We start from the raw sequence: 10,420 nt of genomic DNA, 5'->3' as shown, positions 1-10,420 counted from the left end.
CAGCAATAGCAAAAGCTGACAGGGAGTAGCAGCCACCACCGGCCCCCTTGGAGCTCTCAAGTTTATACCCTCTCAAGAGTCCCTAGGCTTCCAAATGTAAACTCTCTGCACTTGGCAAAATCCATGCCCCTCCTAGTGTAGGCGACGGTCATAGTTAGCAGCTGTGGAGCCTCTGAAGCAGCCCCATAGCCCACCCGTGGGGTTAAAACACACTATGACTGGGGTTTGGGTTTTAGATTTATTTCTTATATATACAATGTTCTGCCTGCATGCCTGCCTGAAAACCAGAAGAGGGCACCAGATCTTACCATATAGGTGGCTGTGAGCTACCATTCGGTTGCTGGGGATTGAACTCAGGACATTAGGGAGATCAGTCAGTGCTCTTAACCTCCAAGCCATCTCTCCAGCCTCCATGTGCCTGGGTTTTTAAAGAAACCAAAATTCTCACTACAACTAGGAATGAGGGATGGAGAGACTGCAGCAAGTGTTCTTGCAGAGGACCCAGGCTCAGCTCCCAACACCACACAGTGGCTCACAGCAGTCTGGCTGTAACTCCAGTATCAGGGGATCTCATTCCCTGTTCTGCCCTCTGAGGGTAGCAGGCGCATATGTGGTACACACATATATGTACAGGCAAAATACCCATACATATAACATTTTTTAAATCTTTACATTAAAAAAAAAATACTAGGGACAGTGGCTAGCAGATGCTGAATTGCTCATCCTGCTTACATGTGTTGCATTGTCTGAATGTGTCTCTCTGTCTGGCTTGTGTATTTTTGTTCATCCATTTTAAAAGATGAACAAAACCATAGAAGTCCATACCATCAGTAAATCAAGATCCATGGGTCCTGTGCTATTGCAGGAGCCGGGAGGATGATTCAGGTTCTGTAGCAGGACTTTGAGGAGGGGATGCACTGGGCTGTTAGGTCATAGTCAAAGCACTGCTGACACCGAGATTGGCTATGCTCAGGAGCCCCATTCATCACTAATACCTTTTATCTACTGCTGGAGTTCTGTCCGTAAAACTGCTGCTGGCAGTAAGTTCAGAGTGTAGAATCAGACATGACAAATGGAGATGCAGCAGCAGAGAGAAGTGCTCATCCTAATGTTAAAGCAGGCGTGCATGTTAGCTTTGTTACACACACACCCACATATCACATACACACACATATAACATACATACACACACCACATACACACCCTAGATATACATACACACCCCACATACACATACACACCCCATATACACATACACATCTCACATACACATACACACCTCACATACACATACACACCCCACAGACACATACCACATACACACACACCACATACACCACACACACCACATACACACACATATACCTTACACACGCACACCACATAAATAAAAGAGGATTCTTCACATAGACTCTGCTCTCTTTCCTTTTGTTGTTCTATGGTCTGACGTTGTAGTTTGTTACATGGTGGGATTTTATTCATTGTATTCTTTTCCTTTTTTTCTGATACCATGTGCAGCATAAGATCACAACTGAGATTCACATGACATTTGTAACTTCCTCAAACCATCTTACATTTGTTTGATAATTCAAACACTCGCTTTCTTCTGAAGAAGTTTCATGCCTATATTTAAATAAAAGGCAAATATTGAGATAGTTAGACGTCAGAGTATATCCTCTCTTGCATTTATATTTTATTTATTATATGTAAGTACACTTAGCTGTCTTCAGACGCACCAGACGAGGGCGTCAGATCTCATTATGGGTGGTTGTGAGCCACCATGTGGTTGCTAGGATTTGAGCTCATGACCTTCCGAAGAGCAGTTGGTGCTCTTCCCCGCTGAGCCATCTCACCAGCCCCTTATATTTTATTATTAGTGTATGTGTACATGTGCAGACCTGGTGACATGTCACATAATGTGGATGTCAGAAGACAGCTTTGTGCAGTCAGTTCACCGGGATCAATGCTAGGTCCACAGGCTTGAACTGCAAGCAACTGTACTGCTGAGCCCAGTTCAGCTTTTCTATGTGGAAATCAATGAGTCATTTGTTCTGAAGGAATTTCATTTATATGATTTGAAGGACCCTCAGGCTGTTTTATGGAACTTTTATCTCTTCTGGGTTCTAGACCAGAGCTCCCTGTCTGGTCTCACAGGGGCCTAAAAATTCTGTGTTTCCTGGTGATTACTTGGATAAGGAAGTATCTTGACATTTCTGTAGGTCGCCGAGCAGATGAAAGCTAATGCTGAGGAGCTGGTCAGGTCTCTTGCAAATGCCTTCGCCGAATGGAGGACGGTAGGAGGAGCTTTGGATTGTTTTCCTTTATTACTGAGTTTGGTTCATTGTAGATGTTTTTATTTCCCTTGGCAGCCCTATCCGGAGACAGCTCTGCTGTGCATGCTAACCAAGCGTGCTTGTTTTCTAGTCTTCCTTTGGCTGACTTAGTGCACTCATGTGCCTGACTGTAGTCATTATAGGCTAAAAAACACAGTTAACACTAGTATGCTCAAACAGTGTCAAATAGAGGTGAATTAACGTATTCTCATGTCACAGATCTCACTTTATAGGAAAAGATAGATGAAGTATAAGATCAGTGTACTGAAAAGGAGAGTAATGCCCACAGCTGAAGTATTTAAGTAAAGTAAATATTTAAGTAAACACTGTGAAGTTGAATTCTTTGAAATGAAATGTCAGCCTTTTATGGTGTTGGATACTATGGAGCTATGTCATTCCGTTTCTATGTGCTGGGGTGTTAGGATTGTGGTTTAAATTAAGATTAAATCCTTACTGCTTTTTAAAAGTAATCATTATTAATTTTGTATTTTGATCTTGCTTATAGAAATGAAGTTATGTACTGGTGAGAAAATTAAATGCTTCAATATAATTTGTTATTGATGTTATTTCATTGTACACAGCATAAGCCAATGATAAAATTCTGGACTGTTAAAATCATTTTGACTTGAGTTTACTGCCATTTAGTCATATATACATTCTTTTTAAGTATTAACTTTGTTTATACAGAAAAGCTTCAGAACTCAAGTTCAAGAAGGTTCTAGACAACAAGGTTCCGAGATGTTAACCCTCGCATCAGAATTCTCGAAGCTGAAGTCTTGCTTGCAGCAAACCATTGAGATGATTATCTCTGCACTGAGAGGTAAGGACCCCCCGCTGGGATCTGCCAGCTGGACCTGTGTAACCCCAGGGCTCAGACTAGCTCTCTCCAGCGCGCTTAGTTACCAGTGTAGGCTCGGGCTGCTGCTGCTGAACACCAGTCAGCAACTCTGCCCGCGGAGTCAGGGAATCGAGGGCTGGGATCTGCTAGCTGGACCTGTGTAACCCAAGGGCTCAGACTAGCTCTCTCCAGCATGCTTAGTTACCAGTGTAGGCTCGGGCTGCTGCTGCTGAACACCAGTCAGCAACTCTGCTTGCAGAGTCAGGGCATTGAGCGCTTGTCCATCAGAGAGGCGCTTAGTGGGATAACCTTCAGTAGGTTGGGGCTGTGGAGTAGGGTCCCTTTTACTTAAAAGACTGCTGGAGTCGTGTGATAACACATGTGGACACCTGGAACTGTTAACCCCTTCCTCCTTTCCCTCTTGTATAGGGTGCCCTAGTGACTTGCACTGTCTCAGAAGTGGAACTGAAACTATCTGCAGCCTGGTGCGCAAGCTTCACAGTGACTTCAGTGCACTCTCTGCCTCTGCTGGCAGCCGTGGAAGTGAACTGCCTCATGCTGACTGTGAGGGACTAGAATCTCTAGCTAAGTCACTCCTCCTAGGTTTTGAATGTGGAGAAAGCCCCGGTTTGTTGAAACTCCGGGAATCTTGCTCTTCAAATAGCAAGAAGAGCAGTGCGAGCCAGACAGAGCTGACTGCAGAAGCGTGCCGAGATGTGCTTATGAACCACAGAGACACGACCCCAGCAGTGTCCTCTGGGGACTGCATCCCCAATAGGATTCAGTGGGTATGAAACCATTGTGCAGGCACTTGGTGACCAGCTATGACCAAAATGGACCTTTGGTGACACTTTTCTTCATGCGGGAGAACATAAAAAGAAATGAGTGTAAATATTTCAAGTCTGTGTCTGCATGTAGCCTCTTGCTGGATGTAGACAGTATAAACAGTGCGGAGTCTTGGCTTCAAAATGTCTCAGTGTATGAGCAGACGATTTTTAAACAAAGAGTATTGTTTAAAAATGTTGGACTATTAAGGTCTCAGGACCAAGTGAGTGACTGTGGCCCTAGTTTTTCATCTTAATTTTTTTTCATTTTTTTTATTAATTATTTATTTACATTTCAAATGTTATCCCCTTCCCAATTTCCCCTATAAACCCTCTATCCCCTCCCCCTCCCCCCTGCTTCTATGAGGGTGCTCCCCGACCCACTCCCACCTCATCGCCCTAGCATTGTCTTTTGCTGGGCTAATTGGTCTTTTACTGGCCCCATTACCTTGGGAGCCTTCACTCTATTCTATACCTATTATCCTTAGGTTTGGTCTTCTCATTGCATCCTGGATTTCCTGGATGTTCTGGGTTAGGAGCTTTTTGCTTTTTGTATTTTCTTCGACTGTTGTGTCAATGTTTTCTATGGTGTCTTCTGCCCCTGAGATTCTCTCTTCTATCTCTTGTATTCTGTTGGTGATGTTTGCATCTATAACTCCTGATTTCTTTCCTAGGTTTTGTATCTCCAGGGTTGTCTCTCTTTCTGATTTCTTTATTGTTTCTATTTCCATTTTTTAGATTCTGGATGGTTTTGCTCATTTCCTTCACCTGTTTGATTGTGTTTTCCTGTAGTTCTTTAAGGGATTTTTGTGTTTCTTCTTGAAGGGCTTCTAGCTGTTTACCTGTGTTCTCCTGTATTTCTTTGAGGGTGCTATTTATGTCTTTCTTAAAGTCCTGTATCATCATCATGAGAAGTGATTTTAGATCTGAATCTTGTTTTTCCGGTGTGATTGTGTGTCCAGGACTTGCAATGGTGGGAGTTTTGGGTTCTGATGATGCCAAAGAACCTTGGTTTGTGTTGCTTATATTCTTACGCTTGCCCCGCATCATGTGGTTATCTCTAGTGCCTCCTGCCCTTGCTAAATCTGACTGGAGCCTGTCCTTCCTGTGATCGTGGTTGTGTCAGAACTCCTCAGAGTCAAGCTGTCTCTGTGATCCTGGGATTCTGGGATCCTGTGACTCTGGGCTTGTTAGAGCACCTAGGAATGGAACTTCCTCTGGGTGTTGTGGGACTGGCTGCAGAGCTTGAGCCCAAGGTCTGCTCAGGGCACTGGCTGGCCTAGACAGACTGGAAGCAACCCGAGCCACTGGGCTGGTGTAATTCCTGTGTGCCTGGGTCCTGCTGGTCCCAGTTGCTCCCGGTACTGGGACAGATGTTGTGTCCTCCTCACCTCTGATCCCGAGCGTGTCAGAGCGCCTGGGAGTGGATCTCCCTCTGGGTGTTGTGGGCCTGGCTGTGGAGCTTGTGCCCAAGGTCTGCTCAGGGCACCGACCCAGACAGACCAGTCAGAGCTGCTGCTTTTAGCAGTGGTCAGTGATTGTAGAGATTCATTAGAGCAGTTCTTTTGAAAACTCTGTTCCTTGTCCCATGTTTTTGATCCAGCTGCTTGATTTCTTGTTGTTTGGATTTTTTTTTGAGTTCTTTATATACTCTAGTTATTAATCCTTTGTCAAAATATAGCCAGCAAAGATTTTCTCCCACTCTACAGAGTTGAATGACTAGTTTCTTTGATGGACAGAAGCCTTTTAATTTGATGTTCCACTTGTCAGTTGTTGATCTTATGTTTTAAGCAATTCAAATGTAACCAGAGAGCCCTCACCTTGTGCACATTTTGTCGATATTTTCTTTCTTTACATTTCAAATGTTATCCTCTTTCCTGGTTCCCCCCTCCCCCGGAATCCCCCTATCTCATCACCCCTCCCCTGACTCTATGAGGGTGTTCAGCCGCCTACCATTCACTCCTACCCCACAGCCCTGGCATTCCCCTACACTGGGGCATCGAGCCTTCATAGGACTAAGGGCCTCTCTTCCTGTTGTGCCTGGCAAGGCCATCCTCTGCTACATATGCAGCTGGAGCCATGGGTCCCTCCGTGTTTACTCTTTGGTTGGTGGTTTAGTCTCTGGGAGCTCTGAGGGGTCTGGTTGGTTGATATTATTGTTCTTCCTATGGGGTTGCAAACTTTTTCAGCTCCTTCAGTCCTTTCTCTAACTCCTCCATTGGGGACTCTGATTTCAGTCTGATGGTTGGCAGTCAACATCCATCTCTGTATTTGTCAGGCTCTATCAGAGCCTCTCAGGAGAGCTCTATCAGGCTCCTGTCGACATGCATTTTTTGGCATCCACAATAGTGTCTAGGTTTGGTGACTATATATGGATGATCTCCAGGTGGGGCAGTCTTTAGATGGACTTTCCTTCAGTCTCTGCTCCACACTTTGTCTCTGTATCTTCTCCTATGTGTTTTTTGTTTCCCCTTCTAAGAAGGACTGAAGCATCCACACTTCCATCCATTCATCTTCTTGAGCTTCATGTGGTTTGTGAATTGTCTCTTGGATATTCTGAGCTTTTGGATTAATATTCACTTATCAGTGAGTGCATACCATGTGTGTTTCCTTGTGACTGGGTTACCTCACTCAGGATGATCTTTTCTAGTTCCATCCATTTGCCTAAGAATTTCATGAAGTCATTGTTTTTTATATCTGAGCAGCACTCCATTGTATAAATGTACCACATTTTCTGTATACATTCTTCTGTTGATGGACATCTGGGTTCTTTCCAGCTTCTGGCTATTATAAATAAGGCTGCTATGAACATAGTGGAGCATATTTCCTTGTTAAATGTTGGAGCATCTTTTGGGTAAATGCCCAGGAGTGGAATAACTGGGTAGAACTATTCCAGTTCTCTGAGTAACCTCAAGACTGATTTCCAGAGTGGTTGTACCAGCTTGGAATCCCACCAGCAATAGAGGAGAAAATGTCTCTTTCTTCACATCATCACCAACATCTGCTGTCACCTGAGTTCTTAATCTTAGCCATTCTAACTGGTGTGAGGTAGAATCTCAGGGTTGTTTTTAATTTGCATTTCCCTGATGACTAAGGATGTTGAACATTTTGTTGGGTGTTTTTTGACCATTTTTGATTCCTTTCTTTAGTTTTTTTTCTAGGAGTTTTAGAGTTACATGTCCTATGTTAGGACTTTGATGTTAGTGTGGGGTAAGAGATATGAAATGTAAATAAATAAAATAACCAATAAAAATGAATAATAAAGAAATTATTTAAAAGGACTCAGTTTTACTATTCTACATGTAGGTATTCAGTTTCCCCTTCAATATTTGTTAAAGAGACTGTCTTTTTCTCAGTGTGTAGTTTTCTTTAATCATTGAAATACATCATGCTACTGTGTTTGTGTAGGTTGATATCTTTGTCCTCCATTCTAGTCCATTCTTTTACATATCTTTTTGTGTCAATACCATGCTGTTTTTATGTCCTTGGCTCTGTAGTATAACTTGAAATCAGGTGTATTGATACTTTCAGCGTTATTCTCAGAGCTGGGACGGTTTATGAGAAGAGAAGACAGGGATAGGTAATAAGGAGCTCAGTGTATATAAGGTGCCTGCCATCCCTGGGTGGTCAGCGTATATAAGGTGCCTGCCATCCCTGGGTAGTCAGTGTATATAAGGTGCCTGCTATCCCTGGGAGCTCAGCATATAGAAGGTGCCTGCCATCCCTGGGTGGTCAGCGTATAGAAGGTGCCTGCCATCCCTGGGTGGTCAGCCTATATAAGGTGCCTGCTATCCCTGGGAGCTCAGCGTATAGAAGGTGCCTGCCATCCCTGGGTAGTCAGTGTATATAAGGTGCCTGCCATCCCTGGGTGGTCAGCGTATAGAAGGTGCCTGCCATCCCTGGGAGCTCAGCGTATAGAAGGTGCCTGCCATCCCTGGGTGGTCAGCGTATAGAAGGTGCCTGCCATCCCTGGGTGGTCAGATCTAATTTCTTTGATTGAGTATGCTATAGGTGCTTTTAATTTTCACTTAGCAAATCTGTTCTGATGGACCTGCCTTTGTATGCAGTACGGTGCTTTTCTCTTCCCATTTTCAAAATCCGTTTGTTGTTGTTCTGTATACATTTAACAGTTTAGTTATAATACAGTGAAAGGAGATTGCTCTCTACCCTTGCCTCTTTGGTATGCTCAAATTCTTGATCTGGGCAATCTTCTGATATAATATTCTTAAAAATATTTCCTGGGCCTATAAGCCTAAAATTCTTCTCCTTCTGTGTCCATGATGTGCAGGTTTTGTCATTCCACAGTGTCCTGTAGGTTGTGAATGTTCTGTTTGTACCATCTTATTAAACTTATCTCTGTCATTATCTGGATATTTTCTTCCTCCACTTTGCTATCAAGCCTTTATAATCTATCCTCCCCTCCGTCCATTCTTCTGGGTAAGGGTTTTATTTGCCGCATTGAAATGTTCGTTTCCAATATTTCAGGTTAGCTTTATTTTCAGTGTTTCAAAGTCTTTGTTGAACACTGTTTTCATATCTTATATTGTCTTATTTAATTCAGCTATTTATTTATGTCCTCTTGGAGACCATTTAAGATTTTACTTGTGTTCTCTTTGATTTCCTTGAACATATTTTTAATCATTATTTTGAATTCATTGGAGTCATTTAATTTACTCTTTACTGTGAGATTGGCCACTGGGTTTTCATGTCTCTCGAGTTTCCACATTAAGGCTCGGGTATCTGGTATTAGGTTGTTAATTTGACTCCTGCCCCACACCTTCAGTCAGCGTATTCTTTCAGAGAAAGTGTTTGCCACATTGGAGAGGGGCTAGTTTGTAATATAGTTTAAGTGTCTTTTTCTCTGCTAGGCTATTGTTTGGAGTACCAGACTGTCTCTCATACTGTCCTGAAGGTAAAATACTGTCTACAAAAATAATTGTTATCAATGGGTAGGCCAATGAATGTACGATAACAGTCAAATAGCAATCAAAACCATCACTTCTTAAATGCCAATCAGTGTAGGAATCAAACTAACACGAATAGTGTAGTGTGTACTAACATTGTAGTTTCTGTGAGTATGAGAGGAAAGGGGGGAAAAAGCACTGATCAGGGGGCTTAGTACTGAGCTGATAGTGAAAACTAGAGGTGGGGAGACAATATAGGTAAGGGATAATGATGCATCTTTGGTTAGAAATAAAATAAAAAGAGAGAGGCAAAGAAATCTAATCATTTAGATAACCCAAAGAACTCTCAGCTCACAGAAGGCTGAGACACTGAGACCACATAAATCAGATAAGGCTATGTTGTCTGGAAAAGCTTATTGATCATCATTCAAAAGGAAATGAGAAAAGAAAAAAAGGAAAAGGAAAAGGGGGTGGGAGTGGGGAGACCATAACAGAGGTGGCCTCCTAAACTGACACTGGGTATTAAGTAAAAGAGACATAGAATGAAGAGGAGAGAAGTGGACATGTAGAGACTGGATTCTGTCATGCTCACTTTCTGGTTGCAGCTTTGATTCTCTTGGTATCCCTTCCCAGGCTCCTTGAGACCCTTCAGACTCATGAGGTCAGGGCACTGATGCTGGTATAGGGTCACAGATGTTGGTCATACTCCTAGGTGGTTGCAAATGCTATTGCATATGGGCGCACCTTTGTAAGGTCAAAGTTGGGTCACACGTGCTGGTCTTGTCAATGTGCCAATCCATTCATGGAGGACATCACCCATGCTGGTCACATCTCTGAGGGTTACTTCTAAAATCTGGTTATGAATTCTGTGTGGTCCTTTCTGATGTCTAGCTTACTGTTTGTGTCCTAAGCTCCTTTGAAGACTGACTTTGCTCACGTTTCTCACTCAGTGAGCACTTCAAGGTTCAGCTGCAGGCTTCCTCACAGTCTAGAAGTATTCTGCCAACCAGTTTTCAGTGTGTAAATTCTCTAACACTTCCTCTGAGTTTCCCAGCACTGTGGTTCACCGTGGATCTGAGCTGTTAAGCCAAGTTGGCACAGGTTTCTTTAAAAATAGCATCACATCACTGTGCCAGTCATTTTATGATACTGCCACTGCTGCTCTGGCTCCGGAGGAGTGTTTTCCCAGCGGCATCTTCTGTCTCTGCTGACACTACATGCTGCCTTTACGTCTCTTTTTCTATTATTATTATTATTATTATTATTATTATTATTATTATTATTATTATTATTATTATTAGGCTCTATTATGCCTCCTCTCCCCTCTAACCTTCTCTTCCTCCTCTTCTACACCATCACTCCCCTTATAACAGAGAACTCCTCAGAACAACCAGTCCTTGAAGGACAAATTCTATTTTTCCTGTTATTCTTTTTAAAGTTTCCTGTTTTACTGTGTGATTAAACTAGAGATTTTTTTTCCAGCTGGCACTCACCTCCTATGATAGCTATTATCCACCTATT

At 42.9% G+C, this 10,420-nt stretch overlaps 1 protein-coding gene across 1 annotated transcript in view; it reads left to right on the top strand.

Moving 5' to 3' along the window:
• Window positions 1-4,071, top strand: part of LOC116096638 (kinesin-like protein KIF14) — a 62,445-nt gene extending 58,374 nt beyond the window's left edge. Inside the window, exons 27-29 of the mRNA XM_031378658.1 lie at window positions 2,220-2,294; window positions 3,021-3,153; window positions 3,601-4,071. Coding sequence (XP_031234518.1) covers window positions 2,220-2,294; window positions 3,021-3,153; window positions 3,601-3,965 — 573 coding nt within the window. The 3' untranslated portion in view covers window positions 3,966-4,071. The remainder of the gene's footprint in view (window positions 1-2,219; window positions 2,295-3,020; window positions 3,154-3,600) is intronic.
• Window positions 4,072-10,420: the final 6,349 nt, after the last annotated feature.

This window comes from Mastomys coucha, unplaced genomic scaffold (genome assembly GCF_008632895.1).
Source record: "Mastomys coucha isolate ucsf_1 unplaced genomic scaffold, UCSF_Mcou_1 pScaffold1, whole genome shotgun sequence".
Taxonomy (NCBI): domain Eukaryota; kingdom Metazoa; phylum Chordata; class Mammalia; order Rodentia; family Muridae; genus Mastomys; species Mastomys coucha.
The sequence above is the reverse complement of the archived record's forward strand: the minus strand, read 5'-3'. Positions and strand labels throughout refer to the sequence as shown.